Genomic DNA, 25937 nt, shown 5'->3' on the forward strand with positions numbered 1-25937 from the left:
CTGTAAATGACTGTTATCAAGCTGGACAGAGTGAAGAGACTATAGATGACTGTTATCAAGCTGGACAGAGTGAAGAGACTATAAATGACTGTTATCAAGCTGGACAGAGTGAAGAGACTATAGATGACTGTTAACAAGCTGGACAGAGTGAAGAGTCTATAGATGATTGTTATCAAGCTGGACAGAGTGTAGAGACTATAGATGACTGTTATCAAGCTGGACAGAGTGAAGAGACTATAAATGACTGTTATCAAGCTGGACAGAGTGAAGAGACTATAGATGACTGTTATCAAGCTGGACAGAGTGAAGAGACTATAGATGACTGTTATCAAGCTGGACAGAGTGAAGAGACTATAGATGACTGTTATCAAGCTGGACAGAGTGAAGAGACTATAAATGACTGTTATCAAGCTGGACAGAGTGAAGAGACTATAGATGACTGTTATCAAGCTGGACAGAGTGTAGAGACTATAGATGACTGTTATCAAGCTGGACAGAGTGAAGAGACTATAGATGACTGTTATCAAGCTGGACAGAGTGAAGAGACTATAGATGACTGTTATCAAGCTGGACAGAGTGAAGAGACTATAAATGTTATCAAGCTGGACAGAGTGTAGAGACTATAGATGACTGTTATCAAGCTGGACAGAGTGAAGAGACTATAGATGACTGTTATCAAGCTGGACAGAGTGAAGAGACTATAGATGACTGTTATCAAGCTGGACAGAGTGTAGAGACTATAGATGACTGTTATCAAGCTGGACAGAGTGAAGAGACTATAAATGACTGTTATCAAGCTGGACAGAGTGAAGAGACTGTAAATGACTGTTATCAAGCTGGACAGAGTGAAGAGACTGTAAATGACTGTTATCAAGCTGGACAGAGTGAAGAGACTATAGATGACTGTTATCAAGCTGGACAGAGTGAAGAGACTATAGATGACTGTTATCAAGCTGGACAGAGTGAAGAGACTATAGATGACTGTTATCAAGCTGGACAGAGTGAAGAGACTGTAAATGACTGTTATCAAGCTGGACAGAGTGTAGAGACTATAGATGACTGTTATCAAGCTGGACAGAGTGAAGAGACTATAGATGACTGTTATCAAGCTGGACAGAGTGAAGAGACTATAAATGTCGGACCATTATAATTTCTACACGGTTTCGATTTGGTTTTATTAAGTAATTAAGCGGATTCTGTGCTCCACAAAGCATTCCCGGAAGTATTGCAATGTTGGGCCTCTGGGTTTAGGGCCTCTGTGATCAAACCACCAGTGGGCCGCATTGAACAGGCCATATGTTTGACACCCCTGCTCTGACCCCTCACCCCTAACCCCCCTCTAACCCCAGGTCACCAGGACAAGCTGGGCGTGGCGGAGACCAAGCTGCTCCATACCCTTCACTGGATGCTACTGGAGGCGGCCCAGGAGTGCAACCAGGAGCCCAGCCTGGGCCACGGATGGTCGGGAGGCAGCAGCAGCTCAGCCTTCCTCCAGCCAATGGGGATTGGGAACCAGGGTTCCCCGCCAGCCAGAGGTGGCCAAGGTGGCCCAGGATCAGGCACCGGTTCTGGGTCAGGAGCGCCACGCTGTAGCGGGTCCCTGGAGGAGGATGAGCACGCCCGCACCAAGCTCTTCCATAAGAGCATGGCCACTGTGGAGCTGTTTGTCTTCCTATTTGCTCCCCTCATTCACCGCATCAAGGTACCTCTGATTCATCCTTCCTGCTGGACTACCCCCTATTGATCTGTGTGGATAGATGCTGCGGTTGTGTTTCATGGCTCTGGGAATGCTTTGGTGTGTTTCTGTGTGTCTGTATGTAAACTTTTTCGCTGTGTTGTCTAGGAGTCTGATCTGACTTTCCGATTGGCCAGTGGTCTCATCATATGGCAGCCAATGTGGGAGCACCGGCAACCTGACGTCCCCGCCTTCTCTGCCCTCATCAAGCCTGTGAGGAACATTGTGACAGGTGAGACACCCAGAGGACACCAAAGAAAGCATGTAGTACTGACTCTATGGAATCATATGAGTTCTACTCTGCTGTTTTACATGAGACATTAGTAATATCCAAACCAAATACCATAGTAACAAAAGTGATATTTTAGTCTATTCTACATAGAGTCTAGACCCTAAAAGGGATCTTCTGCCCTTTCCATAGAGGGTTCCTGGAACCGAAAAGGGTTCTTCAAAAGGACCTCTTATGGGGACAGCCGAAGAACCCTTTTGGAATCCTTTTTACTAAGAGTGCATTCTATTCTATTCTATTAGATTCTATTCTATTAGATTCTATTCTGTTAGATTCTATTCTATTAGATTCTATTCTGTTAGATTCTACTCTGTAAGCTACCACCTGTTTTGTCAACAGCTAAGAGGAACTCCCCGGTGAACAACCAGTGTAGCCCCTGTGGGTCCAGAAACCAAGGCCCCATGGTGAGTGTTCGTCTCAGGCAGCAGTGAGACAGCTGTACCCCTCCTCCAGCCCCCCCTCCCCCCAGGGCCTCTGCTAATATTGTTATCACTCCCGAGTGGCGCAGAGGTCTAAGGCACTGCATCTCAGTGCAAGAGGTGTCACTACAGTCTCTGGTTCGAATCCAGGCTGTATCACATCCAGCCATGATTGGGAGTCCCATAGGACGGCGCACAATTGGCTCAGCGTTGTCCGGGTTTGGCCGGGGTAGGCCGTCATTGTAAATAATAATTTATTCTTAACTGATTTGCCTAGTTAAATAAAGGTTTAAAAAAATGTCCCTTGCTGGTATGATCTGTGTGTGTGTGTGTGTGTGTGTGTGTGTGTGTGTGTGTGTGTGTGTGTGTGCGCGCGCGCTTGTGGGTAGCATCTGATTAGAAGAGACTAGAAGCCTCTTGACTGACAGACTCTTATTTGCTCTGTCTGCAGGGTTTCCAGGTGGTCTGTGAAACGGCCCAATCAGATTCATCCACCCCCGGGGCTGGAGAGCAGAGCTGTCGCCGCGGCAACTCAGTGGAAAGAGGTGGGCCGTCAACGCGACAGGCTCCACCCGACAAAGGGATCGCCAAGAAGAAGTAAGCCGTTATGAACTGTGCAGTTCATACAAAACACACAAACACGACATATGATACATGGAAAATGTGAACAGTAAGGAGACATTAAAGGGATTGGTACAGATACAGTGGCAAGAAATGAACGTGAACCCTTTGGAATTACCTGGACCTCTACATAAACTGGTCATAAAATGTGATCTGATCTTCATCTAAGTCACAACAATAGACAAACACAGTCTTATTGAACACACCGTGTAAACATTCACAGTGCAGGGTGGGAGAAGTATGTGAACCCTTGGTTTTAATAACTGCTTGACTCTACTTTGGCAGGAATAACCTCAACCAAACATTTTCTGTAGTTGCAGATCAGACCTGCATAACAGTCAGGATGAATTTTGGACCATTCCTCTTTACAAAACTGGTTCAGTTCAGCAATATTCTTGGGATGTCTGGTGTGAACCGCTCTCTCGAGGTCATGCCACAGCATCTCAAATCAGGTTGAGGTCAGGACTCCGACTGGGCCACTCCAGAAGGCCTATTTTCTTCTGTTGAAGCCATTCTGTTGTTGATTTACTTCTGTGTTTTGGGTCGTTGTCCTGTTGCATCACCCAACTTCTGTTGAGCTTCAATTGACAGACAGATAGCCTTACATTCTCCTGCAAAATGTCTTGATAAACTTGATGATAGCAAGCTGTCCAGGCCCTGAGGCAGAAAAGCAGCTCCAAACCATGATGCTCCCTCCACCAGACTTTACAGCTGGGATGAGGTTTTGATGTTGGTGTGCTTTGCCTTTTTTTCTCCACACATAGTGTTCCTTCCAAACAACAACTTTAGTTTCATCTGTCCACAGAATATTTTGCCAGTAACGCTGTAGAACATCCAGATGCTATTTTGCGAACTTCAGACGTGCAGCCATGAACATCATTCTTGTTTAGTGTTTTATGTTTCGTCGACTCGTCAACAGAGATGTTAGAATGTTCCAGAGATTTCTTTGTCTTTAGCTGACACTCTAGGATTCTTCTTAACCTCATTGAGCATTCTGCTCTGTACTCCTGCAGTCATCTTTGCACGACGGCCACTCCTAGGGAGAGTAGCAACAGTGATGAACTTTCTCCATTTATAGACAATCTGTCATACCGTGGACTGATGCACATCAAGGCTTTTAGAGATACTTTTGTAACCCTTTCCAGCTTTATGCAAGTCAACTATTCTTAATCCTGGGTCTTCTGAGATCTATTTTGTTCAAGGCATGGTTCACATCAGGCAATGCTTCTTGTGAATAGCAAACTCAAATTTTGTGAGTGTTTTTTATGGGTCAGGGCAGCTCTAATCAACATCTCCAATCTCGTCTCATTAGCCTCGGGGTTCACATACTTTTTCCAACCTACACTGTGAATGTTTAAATTATGTCTTCAATATAGCCAAGAAAAATACAATAAGTTGTATGTTAGTTTAGTTATTAGTTTGTCTGTTGTTGTGACTTAGATAAAGATCAGATCTGATTTTATGACCAATTTCTGCAGAAAATAATTCCGAAGGGTTCACATACTTTTTCTTGCCACTGTATTTGTTGTTTGAATCCCAGATTGCCCCTTTAATGGAACTGTCATGTCACATGCATATGATGTTGTAGGAAGGTGAAGGCATTGCTGTCCAGTATAGTAGCCTGACTGACTGTAACGTTACTATTATACAGGACTAGTACATGTTGACCTTATAGCAGTCTAGAAAGAACAAACTGGCTGCATTCATCTAGTTTAATGTTATATAATGTAGCCTGCAGCATCACCTGTTCCTCATAGCTTAGTATGGCTCAGTCACACACACACACACACACACACACACACACACACACACACACACACACACACACACACACACACACACACACACACACACACACACACACACACACACACACACACACACACACACACACACACACACACACAAGCGCTCATTCAGAGGTTCCACTCCATCCCTTGTGTATTATGATCAGTATAATGAGTTACAACTTGTTCCTCTCAGCCTCCCAGGCAGACACCAGATATAGACAGAGACTGAAACAGATCTGTCTCTCCCTGTCTGCCTGCTCTTACCAATGAGACACTTTACCCAGAGTATTGATGCTAAACTAACATGGTGCATGTCTAATGCTGGCACTGCCAGTGTGTGTGTGCATGTCTGATGCTGGCACTGCCAGTGTGTGTGTGTGTGTGTGTGTGTGTCTAATGCTGGCACTTCCAGTCTCCAACTCTGTACCTTGGCCCAGAGCATCAGGCAGGCACATAACGGATAGACATCGATCTGCCCACTGCCCAACCTGACCCTCATACCCACTGCCCAATTTGACCCTCAGACCCACTGCCCATGCTGACCCTCAGACCCACTGCCCAATTTGACCCTCAGATCCACTGCCCATGCTGACCCTCAGACCCAGTGCCCAATTTGACCCTCAGACCCACTGCCCAACCTGACCCTCAGACCCACTGCCCAAGCTGACCCTCAGACCCACTGCCCAACCTGACACTCAGACCCACTGCCCAATTTGACCCTCAGACCCACTGCCCAACCTGACCCTCAGACCCACTGCCCAACCTGACCCTCAGACCCAGTGCCCAACCTGACCCTCAGACCCAGTGCCCAACCTGACCCTCAGACCCAGTGCCCAACCTGACCCTCAGACCCACTGCCCAACCTGACCCTCAGACCCAGTGCCCAACCTGACCCTCATACCCACTGCCCAAGCTGACCCTCAGACCCACTGCCCAAGCTGACCCTCAGACCCAGTGCCCAACCTGACCCTCAGACCCACTGCCCAACCTGACCCTCAGACCCAGTGCCCAACCTGACCCTCAGACCCAGTGCCCAACCTGACCCTCAGACCCAGTGCCCAACCTGACCCTCAGACCCAGTGCCCAACCTGACCCTCAGACCCAGTGCCCAACCTGACCCTCATACCCACTGCCCAAGCTGACCCTCAGACCCACTGCCCAAGCTGACCCTCAGACCCAGTGCCCAACCTGACCCTCAGACCCACTGCCCAACCTGACCCTCAGACCCAGTGCCCAACCTGACCCTCAGACCCAGTGCCCAACCTGACCCTCAGACCCAGTGCCCAACCTGACCCTCAGACCCACTGCCCAACCTGACCCTCAGACCCACTGCCCAACCTGACCCTCAGACCCACTGCCCAACCTGACCCTCAGACCCACTGCCCAACCTGACCCTCAGACCCAGTGCCCAACCTGACCCTCAGACCCACTGCCCAACCTGACCCTCAGACCCACTGCCCAATCTGACCCTCAGACCCAGTGCCCAACCTGACCCTCAGACCCACTGCCCAACCTGACCCTCAGACCCACTGCCCAACCTGTGCCCGCTTAGGGGGAAGAATAACGATTTGGATTTAAATTATTTGGCATGCATCCAGTTAATGATGAATTCATTTTAGGGTAAAACTGTGAGTGTTGAATATAAGAGTTTATACAATAGGTTGGTCTAATACTGGAAGCTGATTGGTTAAAAGAGCATTCAAGCCGGTGTCTATTCAGCAAGTTACCACCAGCTAAATCTATGACGTTAAAATGCCTATTTACTCTGTTCCATCTGACCGAGCAATCCACTGTCTCATCAGCTCAGCCAGACAATGTATAAACATGATCTCCACTGTAATAGGCATAGACTAGCAATTGGTTTTCTCTCTGACTATCTGACATCTCCAGCTGTCTCACAGTATTGAACGTGTAGGGGTCAGGAGTAGGGACGAGACAGACAGGCAGGCAGCGTTTCTCAACTAGTCGAAATCATGAATCTGCTGGCATCATTTTTATGGATATATACAAATAAATGTCAAATGAATCTAAATGCAGCTAGTTTGCAGTCTTTCCAACTTCAGTTTGAAGTGAATGTGTAGGCTGTGTTGTTGGCTAGCTTCCCTGAACAACAGTGTCTTGACAAGAGAACACATGTTCTATGCCAGAAGAAGTCGCGCATCATTAGCTCATTCTTACGAAGGTATCTAAATACATTTAGTAGAAAACAGCTTAAACAAATGCAAATGCAGCTACTTTCTGTTATTCTGACTGCAATGTTTGACCTGACTGTAAGTTAGCCATAGTTGTTTAGCTAGCAAGCAAGGGATAAGAACGTTGCCAGCCAGTATGGCAATAGAACATTGAGATTGAATGACTGGGTCGCGTCCATAGATACAAAACAAAAATACTTAACAACTGGGTCACGTCTCGGGCCTAATAACACCCATGCCAATATATCCTCCAAACATCGGCTTCTCTGACATTATCCCTGAAGTATGCCTTAGAATTAGAAATTAGAATACTAGAATTTTCATGAACCTTCTTATGATGGGATTAAGGTCAGCCATTTTGGTCAGGGCGTTGTTCAACCATGGTTTGCTAGTGATGTGATAAGATATTGTGTTTGTGTAAGATAATGAATTTGAAGAATTCATCTGCACTGTTTGTTTGTTAGTTAGCTAGCCAGACAGTTTTAGAGGAATGATTCCATTAATGTTTCAAATTAAATGCCAATATCCCAACATTCCATTCAAACAATGCAGTCACAGCCATACACTGGCTGCATCAGTTGATGATAGGACTCAGACAAGTTGTAACTACAACAAGTTCTGATATTGTATCATATAACAGCACTCTCAGCTTTCCAGGAAAGGAAACATTTAGACATTTATGGTCTGTTTACATATATTTTAGAGGCTATATATACACATAAACTTTGTATAAAAAATGTATAAACTGTATTTATAGTTCTATAACAATATTTTAGGTTGACAATAATTCTGTTACACAATTTGTGATATATCACATGCCTATTTCACTTTTTTTCTCCATCAGATTTCTCCCTGTCCAATATGGCTGCCATTCATTCACATTAGAATGGGTTGGATTTCTCCCTGTCCAATATGGCTGCCATTCATTCACATTAGACTGGGTGGGATTTCTCCCTGTCCAATATGGCTGCCATTTTCACCCCATTCTGAAACTTTTAGGGTTTATGACATCACCCCTCTAGTAATTTAATAGGATCTGTATGGTGTTTGAATTCAGTAATAAAACACATTCAATCATAGGTTCCATCAGGGGCGGACTGGGACCAGAAATCGGCCCTGTCATTTCTAACACACCGGACAATGTTTTTCCTTGAAGCCCCCATATCGGCCCATTTTTTTTTCTTGAGGCCCCCTGGGCTAAAAATCGACCAGCCCATCTTGCATTTGCCCAAAATGCCATATGGCCAGTCCACCCCTGGTTGATTTAATGTGGATATTGGGTATGGAGAATGAGAGAGATGTCTCCCAGCCATCCTCACCTTAATGCAGTGTGACAGCAGAGAGAAACGATTCATCTCTCTTCATGAGATTCACATTTATAGGACTTCCAGCTGTGAATCTAAATAAGCTCTCTCCCCTGATTAATACCGCTGACGTACAGCTCCGGTGTTGCCATGCACTCCAATCACCCCTTTCCACTGTGATGCGATGCTGATGCAGTTTCCATGGCAACCCCTGCTGCAATGGAGGGAGTCCAGGTTGGGCAGTGTCTCTCCTGGGGGTGGGTGTATGTACGTCACTCAGTCACCACAGCAACCTCTCCACAACACCAACCGAAAGCTTTGAGTGTGCGTGTGTCGTTTAGACAGTGTAACACGATACTGCTCCTGCATCCTGTACTCTGACATTGATTCTTCTAGTATTGACCGTCTCAACCCGACTCAGTTTAATAGTACAGCTAAGATGAAATGCTTCCCCCTCCCTCCCTCCTCCCTCTCTCTGCTTTCACTATAGTATAAATCTCATTGTATTGTTGTGGTGCGGTGTAGCCCTGTATATCGGCTCCTTTGCCATGCACCAGGGCTGTATTCATAAGGCATCAAACGTAACCAAGATAGATTGAAACAAGGAGGGGCTCCCTGAGCATGTCCAATAAGAAAAGCTAGTTTCGTGTCTCATTGTAAACTGTTTTTCTACAGTGTGACTTAATAAATATGAGCCACCAGCCAGTGACCTTCATCTCGGCTGCTGAGCTAAAGTCTTATTGATAGTGGGCTCACGTAGGCTGAAAATCCATTCTCTAAATCTCCACAGAAACACACGCTGTAGGGCCTTGTTATTTAACACATAATACAGGGCCTTGTTGTTTAACACATAAAACAGGGCCTTGTTGTTTAACACAAGCTACATGGCCTTGTTGTTTAGCACATGCTAAAGGGCCTTGTTGTTTAGCACATGCTACAGGGCCTTGTTGTTTAACACATGCTACAGGGCCTTGTTGTTTAGCACATGCTACAGGGCCTTGTTGTTTAACACATGCTACATGGCCTTGTTGTTTAACACATGCTACATGGCCTTGTTGTTTAACACATGCTACAGGGCCTTGTTGTTTAACACATGCTACAGGGCCTTGTTGTTTAACACATGCTACAGGGCCTTGTTGTTTAACACATGCTACATGGCCTTGTTGTTTAACACATGCTACAGGGCCTTGTTGTTTAACACATGCTACAGGGCCTTGTTGTTTAACACATGCTACAGGGCCTTGTTGTTTAACACACGCTGCAGGGCCTTGTTATTTAACACATGCTACAGGGCCTTGTTGTTTAACACATGCTACAGGGCCTTGTTGTTTAACACATGCTACAGGGCCTTGTTATTTATCACATGCTGCAGGGCCTTGTTATTTAACACATAATACAGGGCCTTGTTATTTAACACATAATACAGGGCCTTGTTGTTTAACACATGCTACAGGGCCTTGTTTAACACATGCTACAGGGCCTTGTTGTTTAACACATGCTACAGAGCCTTGTTGTTTAACACATGCTACATGGCCTTGTTGTTTAACACATGCTACAGGGCCTTGTTATTTAACACATGCTACAGGGCCTTGTTGTTTAACACATGCTACAGGGCCTTGTTGTTTAACATGCTACAGGGCCTTGTTGTTTAACACATGCTACAGGGCCTTGTTGTTTAACACATGCTACAGGGCCTTGTTGTTTAACACACGCTGCAGGGCCTTGTTATTTAACACATGCTACAGGGCCTTGTTGTTTAACACATAATACAGGGCGTTGTTGTTTAACACATGCTACAGGGCATTGTTGTTTAACACATGCTACAGGGCCTTGTTGTTTAACACATGCTACAGGGCCTTGTTGTTTAACACATGCTACAGGGCCTTGTTGTTTAACACATGCTACATGGCCTTGTTGTTTAACACATGCTACAGGGCCTTGTTGTTTAACACATGCTACAGGGCCTTGTTGTTTAACACACGCTGCAGGGCCTTGTTATTTAACACATGCTACAGGGCCTTGTTGTTTAACACATGCTACATGGCCTTGTTGTTTAACACATGCTACAGGGCCTTGTTGTTTAACACATGCTACAGGGCCTTGTTGTTTAACACACGCTGCAGGGCCTTGTTATTTAACACATGCTACAGGGCCTTGTTGTTTAACACATGCTACATGGCCTTGTTGTTTAACACATGCTACAGGGCCTTGTTGTTTAACACATGCTACAGGGCCTTGTTGTTTAACACATGCTACATGGCCTTGTTGTTTAACACATGCTACAGGGCCTTGTTGTTTAACACATGCTACAGGGCCTTGTTGTTTATCACATGCTACAGGGCCTTGTTGTTTAACACACGCTGCAGGGCCTTGTTATTTATCACATGCTGCAGGGCCTTGTTATTTAACACATAATACAGGGCCTTGTTATTTAACACATGCAACAGGGCCTTGTTGTTTAACACATGCTACAGGGCCTTGTTTAACACATGCTACAGGGCCTTGTTGTTTAACACATGCTACAAAGCCTTGTTGTTTAACACATGCTACATGGCCTTGTTGTTTAACACATGCTACAGGGCCTTGTTATTTAACACATGCTACAGGGCCTTGTTGTTTAACACATGCTACAGGGCCTTGTTGTTTAACATGCTACAGGGCCTTGTTGTTTAACACATGCTACAGGGCCTTGTTGTTTAACACATGCTACAGGGCCTTGTTGTTTAACACATGCTACATGGCCTTGTTGTTTAACACATGCTACAGGGCCTTGTTGTTTAACACATGCTACAGGGCCTTGTTGTTTAACATGCTACAGGGCCTTGTTGTTTAACACATGCTACAGGGCCTTGTTGTTTAACACATGCTACAGGGCCTTGTTGTTTAACACATGCTACATGGCCTTGTTGTTTAACACATGCTACAGGGCCTTGTTGTTTAACACATGCTACAGGGCCTTGTTGTTTAACACATGCTACAGGGCCTTGTTGTTTAACACATGCTACATGGCCTTGTTGTTTAACACATGCTACAGGGCCTTGTTGTTTAACACATGCTACAGGGCCTTGTTGTTTAACACATGCTACAGGGCCTTGTTGTTTAACACATGCTACATGGCCTTGTTGTTTAACACATGCTACAGGGCCTTGTTGTTTAACACATGCTACAGGGCCTTGTTGTTTAACATGCTACAGGGCCTTGTTGTTTAACACATGCTACAGGGCCTTGTTGTTTAACACATGCTACAGGGCCTTGTTGTTTAGCACACGCTGCAGGGCCTTGTTATTTAACACATGCTACAGGGCCTTGTTGTTTAACACATGCTACAGGGCCTTGTTGTTTAACACATGCTACAGGGCCTTGTTGTTTAACACATGCTACAGGGCCTTGTTTAACACACGCTGCAGGGCCTTGTTATTTAACACATGCTACAGGGCCTTGTTGTTTAACACATGCTACAGGGCCTTGTTGTTTAACACATGCTACAGGGCCTTGTTATTTATCACATGCTGCAGGGCCTTGTTATTTAACACATGCAACAGGGCCTTGTTATTTAACACATGCAACAGGGCCTTGTTGTTTAACACATGCTACAGGGCCTTGTTTAACACATGCTACAGGGCCTTGTTGTTTAACACATGCTACAGAGCCTTGTTGTTTAACACATGCTACATGGCCTTGTTGTTTAACACATGCTACAGGGCCTTGTTATTTAACACATGCTACAGGGCCTTGTTGTTTAACACATGCTACAGGGCCTTGTTGTTTAACATGCTACAGGGCCTTGTTGTTTAACACATGCTACAGGGCCTTGTTGTTTAACACATGCTACAGGGCCTTGTTGTTTAACACACGCTGCAGGGCCTTGTTATTTAACACATGCTACAGGGCCTTGTTGTTTAACACATAATACAGGGCGTTGTTGTTTAACACATGCTACAGGGCCTTGTTGTTTAACACATGCTACAGGGCCTTGTTGTTTAACACATGCTACATGGCCTTGTTGTTTAACATATGCTACAGGGCCTTGTTGTTTAACACATGCTACAGGGCCTTGTTGTTTAACACATGCTACAGGGCCTTGTTGTTTAACACACGCTGCAGGGCCTTGTTATTTAACATATGCTACAGGGCCTTGTTGTTTAACACATGCTACAGGGCCTTGTTATTTAACACATGCTACAGGGCCTTGTTGTTTAACACATGCTACAGGGCCTTGTTGTTTAACATGCTACAGGGCCTTGTTGTTTAACACATGCTACAGGGCCTTGTTGTTTAACACATGCTACAGGGCCTTGTTGTTTAACACATGCTACAGGGCCTTGTTGTTTAACACATGCTACAGGGCCTTGTTGTTTAACACATGCTACAGGGCCTTGTTGTTTAACACATGCTACAGGGCCTTGTTGTTTAACACATGCTACAGGGCCTTGTTGTTTAACACACGCTGCAGGGCCTTGTTATTTAACACATGCTACAGGGCCTTGTTGTTTAACACATGCTACAGGGCCTTGTTGTTTAACACATGCTACAGGGCCTTGTTATTTATCACATGCTGCAGGGCCTTGTTATTTAACACATAATACAGGGCCTTGTTATTTAACACATGCAACAGGGCCTTGTTGTTTAACACATGCTACAGGGCCTTGTTTAACACATGCTACAGGGCCTTGTTGTTTAACACATGCTACAGAGCCTTGTTGTTTAACACATGCTACATGGCCTTGTTGTTTAACACATGCTACAGGGCCTTGTTATTTAACACATGCTACAGGGCCTTGTTGTTTAACACATGCTACAGGGCCTTGTTGTTTAACATGCTACAGGGCCTTGTTGTTTAACACATGCTACAGGGCCTTGTTGTTTAACACACGCTGCAGGGCCTTGTTATTTAACACATGCTACAGGGCCTTGTTGTTTAACACATGCTACAGGCCTTGTTGTTTAACACATGCTACAGGGCCTTGTTGTTTAACATATGCTACAGGGCCTTGTTGTTTAACACATGCTACAGGGCCTTGTTGTTTAACACATGCTACAGGGCCTTGTTGTTTAACACATGCTACAGGGCCTTGTTGTTTAACACATGCTACAGGGCCTTGTTGTTTAACATATGCTACAGGGCCTTGTTGTTTAACACATGCTACAGGGCCTTGTTGTTTAACACATGCCACAGGTACATCCTGTTTCCATTGATCATCCTTGAGATGTTTCTGCAACTTGATTGGAGTCCCTCTGTGGTAAATTCAATTGATTGGACATGATTTGGAAAGGCAGACACCTGTCTATATAAGGTCCCACAGTTGACAGTGCATGTCAGAGCGAAAACCAAGCCATGAGGTTGAAGGCATTGTCCGTAGAGCTCCGAGACAGGATTGTGTCGAGGCACAGATCTGGGGGAGGGTACTAAAAAATGTCTGCAGCATTGAAGATCCCCAAGAACACAGTAGCCTACATCATTCTTAAATGGAAGAAGTTTGCAACCAACAAGAACACAGCGAAGACAACGCAGGAGTGGCTTCGGGACATGTCTCTGAATGTCCTCGAGTGGCCCAGCCAGAGCCCAGACTTGAACCCGATCTAACATCTCTGGAGAGACCTGAAAATAGCTGTGCAGCGTTGCTCCCCATCCAACCTGACATAGCTTGAGAGGATCTGTAGAGAACAATGGGAGAAACTCCCCAAATACAGACCACTGTAGATACTGTTCTCTGAGGTGATCGCTCCAGGTAGGCCTGAGTACCAAGCTGCTTGGTCATGGAGGAACCCTGGGGGAGGAAGGGACAGAGGAGAGCGACCGAGAGCCTGTTCTGTTCTATACCATAGATTTCACCGTACATCTCTATCTTAACAGGCCATGTATGTATGTATGTATGTATGTATGTGTGTGTGTGTGTGTGTGTGTGTGTGTGTGTGTGTGTGTGTGTGTGTGTGTGTGTGTGTGTGTGTGTCTCAGGGTTACCATTAACATTTTAATTTACCAGACATTTGATAAATTGACCGGACCCATATGGGTGCGTAGCATGACTAGGGTGTTTACCCACGGTGCTTAGAATGACAGAAATCACATTTAGAATGTGGTAATTCATAGTAACAGAACATGCAAGTCGAGGATGCAACGATGTGTGGTCCTTACCGAATTCTAATGTGCACATTGAACATGTTAGAATAACTGTCCATATTTACTTTACAGTTACCCAAATACAGGTGTGCCGAGCTTGTAGCATCATACTCCAGGCTGCTTCAACAAAGTACTGAGTAAAGGGGCTGAATAATTATTTATGTAAATGTCATATTTCCACTTTAATTTTTTTTATACATTTGCAAACATTTCTAAAACCCTGTTTTTGCTGGTCATTAAGGGGTATTGTGTTTAGATTGATGAGGTAAAAAAACAATTAAATACATTTTAGAATATGTCTGTAACTTAACAAAATGTGGAAAAAGTCAAGGGGTCTGAATAAATTCTGAACGCACTGTAAGTGATGAACGTGGCAGGAAATGATGGGGACTGGTAATTTCATTTGAGGCAGATGCAAGTGATTTCAGTCAGAGATTTACAGATTGTTCTTTGCAGAGCTAGAACATAATATCAGACATCAATCTAGTTTTTTTTTGAGGTGCTGATTTGATCATTTGAGCTCAGGCTGTTTACAAATCATAAACTACAGTAACAAGTCCTGCCTTTAACAACTATTTGCAAAAGGCCGGGTCCAGGCCGGGTCCAGGCCGGGTTACTGTAAGGCACATTGTGATAACTGCTGATATCAAAAGGGCTTTACAGATTCATGTCACTAACTTCCTCCCACCCTCTCTCTCTCCCCTCCCTCTCTCCCCCTCCCTCTCTCTCCCCTCCCTCTCTCCCCCTCTCTCTCTCCCTATACCTTGTCTCCCCCTCCCTCTCTCCCTGTACTTGTTTCCCCCAGGACCTCTGCCCCAGCGGGCATCTCCGTCTCCCTGGCCCAGCGTGCCCGCTACGCCACCTACTTTGACGTGGCAGTCCTGCGCTGCCTGCTGCAGCCCCACTGGACGGAGGAGGGGGTGCACTGGGCCCTCATGTTCTACCTGCAGCGCCTGCGTCAGATCCTGGAGGAGCGCCCAGAACGCCCGCCGGAGCCACTGGTCCCGCCCCTGCCCCGCCCTCGCAGCAGCTCCATGGTGGCCACCGCCCCCTCTCTCGTCAACACCCACAAGACTCAGGTGGGTTATAACCATTGTGTTTATGTCAATCATTAGTTAATACTACAGTATTATATGGTGTTATAACTACAGTACTGTAAAGCCATAAGACACAGGTAATACTAGTACTAGTATAAGTAGTAGTGTTTGTAGTAATACAACAGTTAAATGCCCTATATAGTATGCCCTATATAGTGTAGTATAATTAAGCAATATGGCCCGCGGGGGTGTGGTATATGGCCAATATACCACGGCTACGGGCTGTTCTTATGCATGACGCAACGTGGAGTGCCTGGATACAGCCCTTTCGCCATGTTATATTGGCCATATACCACAAACCCTCGAGGTGCCTTACTGCTTCTCTAAACTAATTACCAACGTAATTAGACTAGTAAAAACAAATGTTTACTGTCTCTGTGCAGTAAAACGTCCTATTGCTACACTATATCTCTGATTGACACCTGTCATTCACTCTTGACCCCTGTGCTCTCTACCCATATAAGGACATGAGTCTGAAATGCAATGAGGAGGATAAGTCCCTCAGCTCAGAGACCTTCTCTAAGGTGTCCCTGACCAACCTGCGCAGACAGGCTGTACCCGACCTTTCCTCTGACCTGGGGATGAACCTCTTTAAAAAGGTGAGATGCATGGAGATACATGTACAAGTTCTAAAATCTGGCTTTATTATATTATTTTTCTATTAGTCTCTCTGTTTCTCTCTCTCTCCTTTTTTCTCTGTCTTTCTCTCTCTCTCTGTCTTTCTCTCTCTCTTTCTCTGTCTTTCTCTCTCTCTCTCTCTGGGTATTGGGCCCTCTCTCCTCACATCTATCATTGTCTTCTTTGTCTTTGTAAATCATTTCAAACATTTTCTCTCCCTTTTATTCATTTGAACTTTTAATATGTTTTGACCTCTCAATCAATGTACCATTATACGCAGCTGACTCTTGCTAGGTGGAAACAAAGCTCTGCTGTAGTTAGAACATTTAGAATGAATGTGTTTGTCTTGTGTCTCCTCCTACCGACCGTGGTACAGTTCAAGAACCGGCGGGAGGACCGTGAGCGTAAGGGCTCCATCCCGTTCCACCACACGGGCAAGAAGCGCCAGCGCCGCATGGGTGTGCCCTTCCTGCTCCACGAGGACCACCTGGATGTGTCCCCCACCCGATCCACCTTCTCCTTCGCCAGCTTCTCTGGCGACGACCGGCGGGCGCTGGAGCGCGGGGGCTGGCAGGCTACCATCATGGGTACCATACCAGATCTGGGTTCAAACACTTTTTGAAATTCTTTGAAACATGTTTAAGCGTTAGTTTTGAGCGCTTGCTTTAGCCTGCCTGGAGTGCCAGATGGGCGTGGTTTGCAGCTTTGCAACTTTTCTATTGGTTCCATGGCACCAGGTAAACTCAAGCCCAGATAAAATATTTGAAATGATTTCGAATAGTATTTGAACCCAGGTCTGTATATGACCAACACTTCTCACTCACTGTTTTATCTCTCTTTCTTTCTGCTGATAGATCATCTCTATCTCTATCAATAGATTGTACTATTCACATCTATCCATCTATTGATATATCTATTTTATATCAATAGGAACTTAAAAAGTACAGGGAAAATGACTGGCTCTCGTTAGCTGAGTCAGAGGAGTTAGTCCCCTGGCTCTCATTAGCTGAGTCAGAGGAGTTAGTCCCCTGGGTCTCATTAGCTGAGTCAGAGGAGTTAGTCCCCTGGGTCTCATTAGCTGAGTCAGAGGAGTTAGTCCCCTGGCTCTCATTAGCTGAGTCAGAGGAGTTAGTCCCCTGGGTCTCATTAGCTGAGTCAGAGGAGTTAGTCCCCTGGCTCTCATTAGCTGAGTCAGAGGAGTTAGTCCCCTGGCTCTCATTAGCTGAGTCAGAGGAGTTAGTCCCTCGCCTCTCGTTAGCTGAGTCAGAGGAGTTAGTCCCCTGGCTCTCATTAGCTGAGTCAGAGGAGTTAGTCCCCTGGCTCTCATTAGCTGAGTCAGAGGAGTTAGTCCCTTGCCTCTCGTTAGCTGAGTCAGAGGAGTTAGTCCCCTGGCTCTCATTAGCTGAGTCAGAGGAGTTAGTCCCTTGGCTCTCATTAGCTGAGTCAGAGGAGTTAGTCCCCTGGCTCTCATTAGCCGAGTCAGAGGAGTTAGTCCCCTGGCTCTCATTAGCCGAGTCAGAGGAGTTAGTCCCCTGGCTCTCATTAGCCGAGTCAGAGGAGTTAGTCCCCTGGCTCTCATTAGCCGAGTCAGAGGAGTTAGTCCCCTGGCTCTCATTAGCCGAGTCAGAGGAGTTAGTCCCCTGGCTCTCATTAGCTGAGTCAAAGGAGTTAGTCCCCTGGCTCTCATTAGCTGAGTCAGAGGAGTTAGTCCCCTGGCTCTCATTAGCTGAGTCAGAGGAGTTAGTCCCCTGGGTCTCATTAGCTGAGTCAGAGGAGTTAGTCCCCTGGGTCTCATTAGCGGAGTCAGAGGAGTTAGTCCTTTGGCCCTCATTAGTTGAGTCAGAGGAGTTAGTCCCCTGGCTCTCATTAGCTGAGTCAGAGGAGTTAGTCCCTTGTCTCTCATTAGCTGAGTCAGAGGAGTTAGTCCCCTGGCTCTTATTAGCTGAGTCAGAGGAGTTAGTCCCCTGAATCTCATTAGCTGAGTTTAAAAAAAAAATGTATTTCACCAGGTAGGCTAGTTGAGAACAAGTTCTCATTTACAACTGCGACCTGGCCAAGATAAAGCAAAGCAGTGTGACAGAAACAACAACACAGAGTTACACATGGAATAAACAAGCATACAGTCAATAACACAACAGAAAATAAATAAAGTCTATATACAGTGTGTGCAAATGGCATGAGGACAACAGACCCTCCGATTTGACACACTGAACTCTGTCTGCGAAGTAGTTGGTGAACCAGGCGAGGCAGTGAGAAACCAAGTCAGAGGAGTTAGTCCCCTAACAGCAGCTGAACTGGGTCAGCCTCATTAACTTAATGTTTGTCTGGTTGTTAGGAAAGGTTGTTGCTTCTAATGTTTTGCAAAAGGTGCACAGAAAAAGGGACTTTCTCATTCGAATGTAACCATTATTAAAAGCCCTATACTTTTAGCCCTACTTTCTTAATGAACAGATGTGGGTTAACTGGTACAGTAGGATGTGGTATGCATTGTTTTGTGGCAATGACAGTGAGCTTATTTGGCTATTAGGCCGTCTTAAAAGGCAGGGAAGAGGAACGTGAGTTTGGTTGTGTGAATGAGTGTGTGTTTGGTTGTAATGCTGTGTGCCGGTGTCTTTCACTCAGAGTTGTGTGTTTGTTGGTGTTTTAGGTAAGTTGACGCGGCGAGGGAGCACAGACACGGCTGCAGACACAGACAACCTGAGTGCTAAACACTCACACTCCCATCACTCCCTGCTCAGAGACATGCCAGACCACTCCAACAGCCACGGAGACAACACCGTTCACGCCAAGGGGGAGGGTAAGAGTCTATACACCCACAATACCGTTCACGCCAAGGGGGAGGGTAAGAGTCTATACACCCACAACACCGTTCACGCCAAGGGGGAGGGTAAGAGTCTATACACCCACAACACCGTTCACGCCAAGGGGGAGGGTAAGAGTCTATACACCCACAACACCGTTCACGCCAAGGGGGAGGGTAAGAGTCTATACACCCACAACACCGTTGACACCAAGGGGGAGGGTCAGAGTCTATACACCCACAACACCGTTCACGCCAAGGGGGAGGGTCAGAGTCTATACACCCACAACACCGTTCACGCCAAGGGGGAGGGTCAGAGTTTTTACACCCACAACACTGTACACACCAAGGGGGAGGGTAAGAGAGTCCATACACCCATATTCTGTCATCACCCACAGTTATGAATTGAGCACCTTCAATGATATATCCATCCATCTATCTATCACTCCATCCATCCACTCATCCATCATCCATCCATCCCTTTATCCATCAATTTTATTTATTTATTTATTTATTTTTATTTCACCTTTATTTAACCAGGTAGGCAAGTTGAGAACAAGTTCTCATTTACAATTGCGACCTGGCCAAGATAAAGCAAAGCAGTTCGACACATACAACGACACATGGAGTAAAACAAACATACAGTCAATAATACAGTATAAACAAGTCTATATACAATGTGAGCAAATTAGGTGAGAAGGGAGGTAAAGGCAAAAAAGGCCATGGTGGCAAAGTAAATACAATATAGCAAGTAAAACACTGGAATGGTAGTTTTGCAATGGAAGAATGTGCAAAGTAGAAATAAAAATAATGGGGTGCAAAGGAGCAAAGTAAATAAATAAATTAAATACAGTTGGGAAAGAGGTAGTTGTTTGGGCTAAATTATAGGTGGGCTATGTACAGGTGCAGTAATCTGTAAGATGCTCTGACAGTTGGTGCTTAAAGCTAGTGAGGGAGATAAGTGTTTCCAGTTTCAGAGATTTTTGTAGTTCGTTCCAGTCATTGGCAGCAGAGAACTGGAAGGAGAGGCGGCCAAAGAAAGAATTGGTTTTGGGGGTGACTAGAGAGATATACCTGCTGGAGCGTGTGCTACAGGTGGGAGATGCTATGGTGACCAGCGAGCTGAGATAAGGGGGACTTTACCTAGCAGGGTCTTGTAGATGACATGGAGCCAGTGGGTTTGGCGACGAGTATGAAGCGAGGGCCAGCCAACGAGAGCGTACAGGTCGCAATGGTGGGTAGTATATGGGGCTTTGGTGACAAAACGGATTGCACTGTGATAGACTGCATCCAATTTGTTGAGTAGGGTATTGGAGGCTATTTTGTAAATGACATCGCCAAAGTCGAGGATTGGTAGGATGGTCAGTTTTACAAGGGTATGTTTGGCAGCATGAGTGAAGGATGCTTTGTTGCGAAATAGGAAGCCAATTCTAGATTTAACTTTGGATTGGAGATGTTTGATATGGGTCTGGAAGGAGAGTTTACAGTCTAACCAGACACCTAAGTATTTGTAGTTGTCCACGTATTCTAAGTCAGAGCCGTCCAGAGTAGAAGATGTTGGACAGGCGGGTAGGAGCATGCATTTAGTTTTACTTTGTATTTAAGAGCAGTTGGAGGCCACGGAAGGAGAGTTGTATGGCATTGAAGCTTGCCGGGAGGGTTGTTAACACAGTGTCCAAAGAAGGGCCGGAAGTATACAGAATGGTGTCGTCTGCGTAGAGGTGGATCAGAGACTCACCAGCAGCAAGAGCGACTTCATTGATGTATACAGAGAAGAGAGTCGGTCCAAGAATTGAACCCTGTGGCACCCCCATAGAGACTGCCAGAGGTCCGGACTGCAGACCCTCCGATTTGACAATCAAGCCTTCCATCAATCCTTCCTTCCTTCCATCCCTCCCTCCATCCATCTATTCAGCCATCCAAAATATAATTTTTTTCTAAATCTGTGAATGTCTCCACCCCCCCATCTCCTCTCCTCCCACCCCTCCGCCCCCAGTGCGTTCACAGATCTCCACCATCACCATGGCGACGTTCAACACCACAGTAGCGTCGTTCAACGTGGGCTATGCTGACTTCTTCACCGAGCACATGAAAAAGCTGTGTAACCCTGTACCCATCCCAGAGATGCCCCACGAGACGCTGGCGTGCGCCAACCTGCCCCGGAGCTTCACCGACTCGTGTATCAACTACTCGTGCCTGGAGGAGGGAGACAACATCGAGGGCACCAACAACTTCATCCTGAAGAATGGCATGCTGGACCTTACGGTGAGGGGCAGTGATAAAGAGTGTCACCTGTTGGTCTGAGGTCTCTGACAGGGTTTCTGTACTGGAGGAATAACCAGGTTCACTATATATCACAACTCCAGTAGGATGGCTCACACTACCATGGCATTACTGAACCATTGGGCTCTATTTACTATGTAGTCATTTAGAAAACGCTCTTATCCAAAAGCGACTTACAGTTAGTGCATTCATCTTTAAGGTAGCTAGGTGAGACAACCACATATCACAGTCAAGTAAATGTCCTGCCTGGTTCCTGCCTGGTTCCTGCCTGGTTCCTGACTGGACAACATTTGGGGAGGAATTAGTAGGGAAGCTTGGAGAATGTTGGATGGATGGTGTGATGGATGGTGTGATGGATGGATGGTGTGATGGGTGGATGGTGTGATGGATGGATGGTGTGATGGGTGGATGGTGTGATGGATGGTGTGATGGATGGATGGTGTGATGGATGGTGTGATGGATGGATGGTGTGATGGATGGTGTGATGGATGGTGTGATGGATGGATGGTGTGATGGATGGTGTGATGGATGGATGGTGTGATGGATGGATGGATGCACTTCATTTGAATGTGTCCAACCCCTGACACTGACCCCTCTGTCTCCCTTTCTCTCCCCGTCTACCCCTCCCAGGCCATCCTGCGGGCGGTCTACGCCGTGCTGACCCACGACATCAGCTCACGGATCTGTGACGTGTCGCTCAACATCATCGACTGCCTGCTGCAGCTGGGGGTAGTGCCGGGCATGGGAAAGAAGCTCTCCAAGCCCGACGACAAGGAGAACGATGAGACACGCCTCCCGAAGGAGGGGGCCAATCAGAGCCTGAGTGGCGCCCAAGGGGGCGTGTCTGGAGGGTGCAGCGGGGCGGCACCAGGAGGAGGGGGTGGAGGAGGAGGAGGGGGGGATGGAGGAGGAGGAGGTGGGGGAAGTGGAGGAGGGAGCGGAGGAGGGAGTGGAGGAGGAAGCAAGGACGACGTGAAGAACAATAAGGAGAAAGACAGCAAGGTGGGTGTGAGAATACGTCTATGAGTTTTCAACTCTTACATTTATCTCAAATCAAATCAAAGTTTATTTGTCATGTGCGCTGAATACAACAGGTGTAGACCTTACAGTGAAATGCTGAATACAACAGGTGTAGTAGACCTTACAGTGAAATGCTGAATACAACAGGTGTAGACCTTACAGTGAAATGCTGAATACAACAGGTGTAGACCTTACAGTGAAATGCTGAATACAACAGGTGTAGTAGACCTTACAGTGAAATGCTGAATACAACAGGTGTAGACCTTACAGTGAAATGCTGAATACAACAGGTGTAGACCTTACAGTGAAATGCTGAATACAACAGGTGTAGACCTTACAGTGAAATGCTGAATACAACAGGTGTAGACCTTACAGTGAAATGCTGAATACAACAGGTGTAGACCTTACAGTGAAATGCTGAATACAACAGGTGTAGACCTTGTGTTTACTTACAGGCTCTAACCAATAGTGCAAAAAAGGTATTAGGTGAACAATAGGTAGGTAAAGAAATAAAACAACAGTAAAAAGACAGGCTGTATACATCTTGTAACGGATCTCATTTTACATGCCCGTACAGAAACAGGAAAACATCGCCTCACACTTCTAGTCAGATGCACATTTATTTCATTGTGGATGAGCTTTCGGCCAGTCGACCTTCATCAGAGCCTGTCTGCACAAACAATAGTGGTACAGAAGGCCACAGAGAGATAATTACATGTATATTATAGATGTCATTCTACTAGAACAAAACACAAAATAAAACATGATGGTGTGAGTAATATGGCCATAATCTGTCAACTTGTGTGAATGTAATATGTAGCGTGTATTACCCTATGCCTTCTGTTTAACTCCCAGGAGGACGGCTCTTCACTGAGTACCCACAGGCTGGCTCTTACCATGCTGATCAAGATGGTCAAGTCTCTGGGTTGTGCCTACGGATGTGGGGAGGGCCACAGAGGTCTCTCAGGGGACCGGCTCCGCATGCAGGTCAGACAATTTACAGATTAACAAAATTTAATTTAATTATTTAGTTATATATTTATATTTTCACTGAGGTAAAACCTATTTCGCAAGAGAGAGACCTGGTCCAAGAAACAGTAGCATTTGACAACATAGGACCTGTTGGATTTTTTAGGGGTTTTATCAGAGTGAATGGAAACCATCATCCATTTTGGCTCCGGTTGAGATAGCTGTTTGAATCTGAGACATCCTCCATTTTGGATCTACTGTTCCCCTTGTTCCCCATACAGGCCCAGAACTGCCTGACCAACCTGTACAAGCTGGACAAGCTGCAGTTCCGTCAGACCATGAGGGACTACGTCAACAAGGACTCGCTCAACAACATCGTGGACTTCCTGCACGCACTCCTGGGCTTCTGCATGGAGCCCATCACCAACAGTAAGTGTTTGTGAGGCATGCGCCGAGTGTGTGTGTGTTGCTATGGAGCCAAGGCTCTCCACACACAGCGGCCTCACACACCCCTCTCAACCTCTCTGATGGTAGGACTGATGAAGTCACGCTATGCAACTCATCCAATCAGCCTCCACTGACATCACACAATTCACTGATCACTCTTGTTTGTCCATGCAGAGGGGTTTGTATTATTCTCCAAAATCATCAAATGTTTCAAATAAAAGATTTCATTGTAAAGTATTTAGAAATGCTATGGGTTTAATCAGGTGAATTAGTGAGTTGACTTCTCTAAAACTAAGTCATATATTGTGTAATTTATTCTAATCTATCACAACAATCAAATCACACTAAACATTTAAAATAATGAATGTATATAATCACATTCTTATAGCAATCGTTAAAATGTAAAGTCCAGCAGAGTTTCAATCTCCAGATTAAAAACAAACAGTAGACAATGAGATTGACAGACGACTAATACTTAAAGTATCTTCTACCATAATCCAGTCCACTCTGCTTCACGATGCTGAATCTGACCTCACTCATACCTCTACGCATCCCAGAGTGCTCAATGTTTACCCACCGGCTGTCTCTCTGTTTCTGTGTCTGTTCTGTTCCCCTCCTCCCTCCACTCATCTGTCCTGCCTTCCCTCCCTCTGTCCCGCCCCCATCCACCTAAACAAGCCATGTTCCCCTCCTCCCTCCACTCATCTGTCCTGCCTTCCCTCCCTCTGTCCCGCCCCCATCCACCTCAACAAGCCATGTTCCCCTCCTCCCTCCACTCATCTATCCTGCCTTCCCTCCCTCTGTCCCGCCCCCACCCACCTAAACAAGCCATGTTCCCCTCCTCCCTCCACTCATCTGTCCTGCCTTCCCTCCCTCTGTCCCGCCCCCATCCACCTCAACAAGCCATGTTCCCCTCCTCCCTCCACTCATCTGTCCTGCCTTCCCTCCCTCTGTCCCGCCCCCATCCACCTCAACAAGCCATGTTCCCCTCCTCCCTCCACTCATCTATCCTGCCTTCCCTCCCTCTGTCCCGCCCCCACCCACCTAAACAAGCCATGTTCCCCTCCTCCCTCCACTCATCTGTCCTGCCTTCCCTCCCTCTGTCCCGCCCCCATCCACCTAAACAAGCCATGTTCCCCTCCTCCCTCCACTCATCTGTCCTGCCTTCCCTCCCTCTGTCCCGCCCCCATCCACCTCAACAAGCCATGTTCCCCTCCTCCCTCCACTCACTCTGTCCTGCCTTCCCTCCCTCTGTCCCGCCCCCATCCACCTAAACAAGCCATGTTCCCCTCCTCCCTCCACTCATCTGTCCTGCCTTCCCTCCCTCTGTCCCGCCCCCATCCACCTAAACAAGCCATGTTCCCCTCCTCCCTCCACTCATCTGTCCTGCCTTCCCTCCCTCTGTCCCGCCCCCATCCACCTAAACAAGCGGTGTTCCCCTCCTCCCTCCACTCACTCATCCACTCTGTACACTTGCCAATCCGATGCTGTGTGGTGCTCATCACATCTCTATCTATGGCTTTATGGCTCAACATGAATTAAAAACCGTAATGACTGTAATATCATAGCTCTATTTTTTTGTCAGTGAAATGACCACTTGATCTTCTGATTGAACTGTATCATTGGCAAGTTACTGAACTGATGGGGGCTTTATTAACGAAAGTGCACGGGTCACCCCTTTTAGGTTCTTTATTGTAAGTCAGTTAAGTGGTGTGAGTCTGTGTGTGTGTGTGTACTGTATGTTCCCCTACGTCCGGTGGTGTGGGGGTGCCGTGTACTTTTTGTACACGTACATGTGTGTGCTGCTGGCCTGAACATCATCAACTTGTGTACCGCATCTCTTCTCTTGCAGAGTACGGCAGTGCAGGTGAGAGGTCCAGGAGGGTGAAAAAAAGAACCATCGGTAGATACACTAATATCTAAATGAACTGCCCCGATCAGATCACCATTCCTTCTAGGCACTGCTCCCATTTCTGCACGCCCTCACTCTTGTCTAAAGTGGCAATCTATCTAATCTATCTAATCTATGTATCTATATATCTAATCTATTAATCTATCTATCAAATCTATCTAATTTATTAATCTATCAAATCTATTAATCTTTCTAATCTATCTAATCTATGTATCTAATCTATTTATCTATATATCTAATCTATTTATCTATATATCTAATCTATTTATCTATATATCTAATCTATTTATCTATATATCTAAGGTATCTAATTTATTAAT

At 46.0% G+C, this 25937-nt stretch overlaps 1 protein-coding gene across 1 annotated transcript in view; it reads left to right on the forward strand.

Moving 5' to 3' along the window:
• LOC115116037 (protein unc-80 homolog) overlaps positions 1-25937 on the forward strand; it is a 125787-nt gene that overhangs the window by 7755 nt on the left and 92095 nt on the right. The window contains 13 exon segments of the mRNA XM_065020602.1: positions 1350-1702; positions 1844-1967; positions 2364-2428; positions 2895-3040; positions 15277-15550; positions 16033-16167; positions 16563-16773; positions 18834-18983; positions 20983-21251; positions 21900-22277; positions 23148-23276; positions 23540-23687; positions 25558-25608. Coding sequence (XP_064876674.1) covers positions 1350-1702; positions 1844-1967; positions 2364-2428; positions 2895-3040; positions 15277-15550; positions 16033-16167; positions 16563-16773; positions 18834-18983; positions 20983-21251; positions 21900-22277; positions 23148-23276; positions 23540-23687; positions 25558-25608 — 2433 coding nt within the window.

The sequence above is a fragment of the Oncorhynchus nerka genome, linkage group LG2 (assembly GCF_034236695.1).
Source record: "Oncorhynchus nerka isolate Pitt River linkage group LG2, Oner_Uvic_2.0, whole genome shotgun sequence".
NCBI classification, from domain to species: Eukaryota; Metazoa; Chordata; class Actinopteri; order Salmoniformes; family Salmonidae; genus Oncorhynchus; species Oncorhynchus nerka.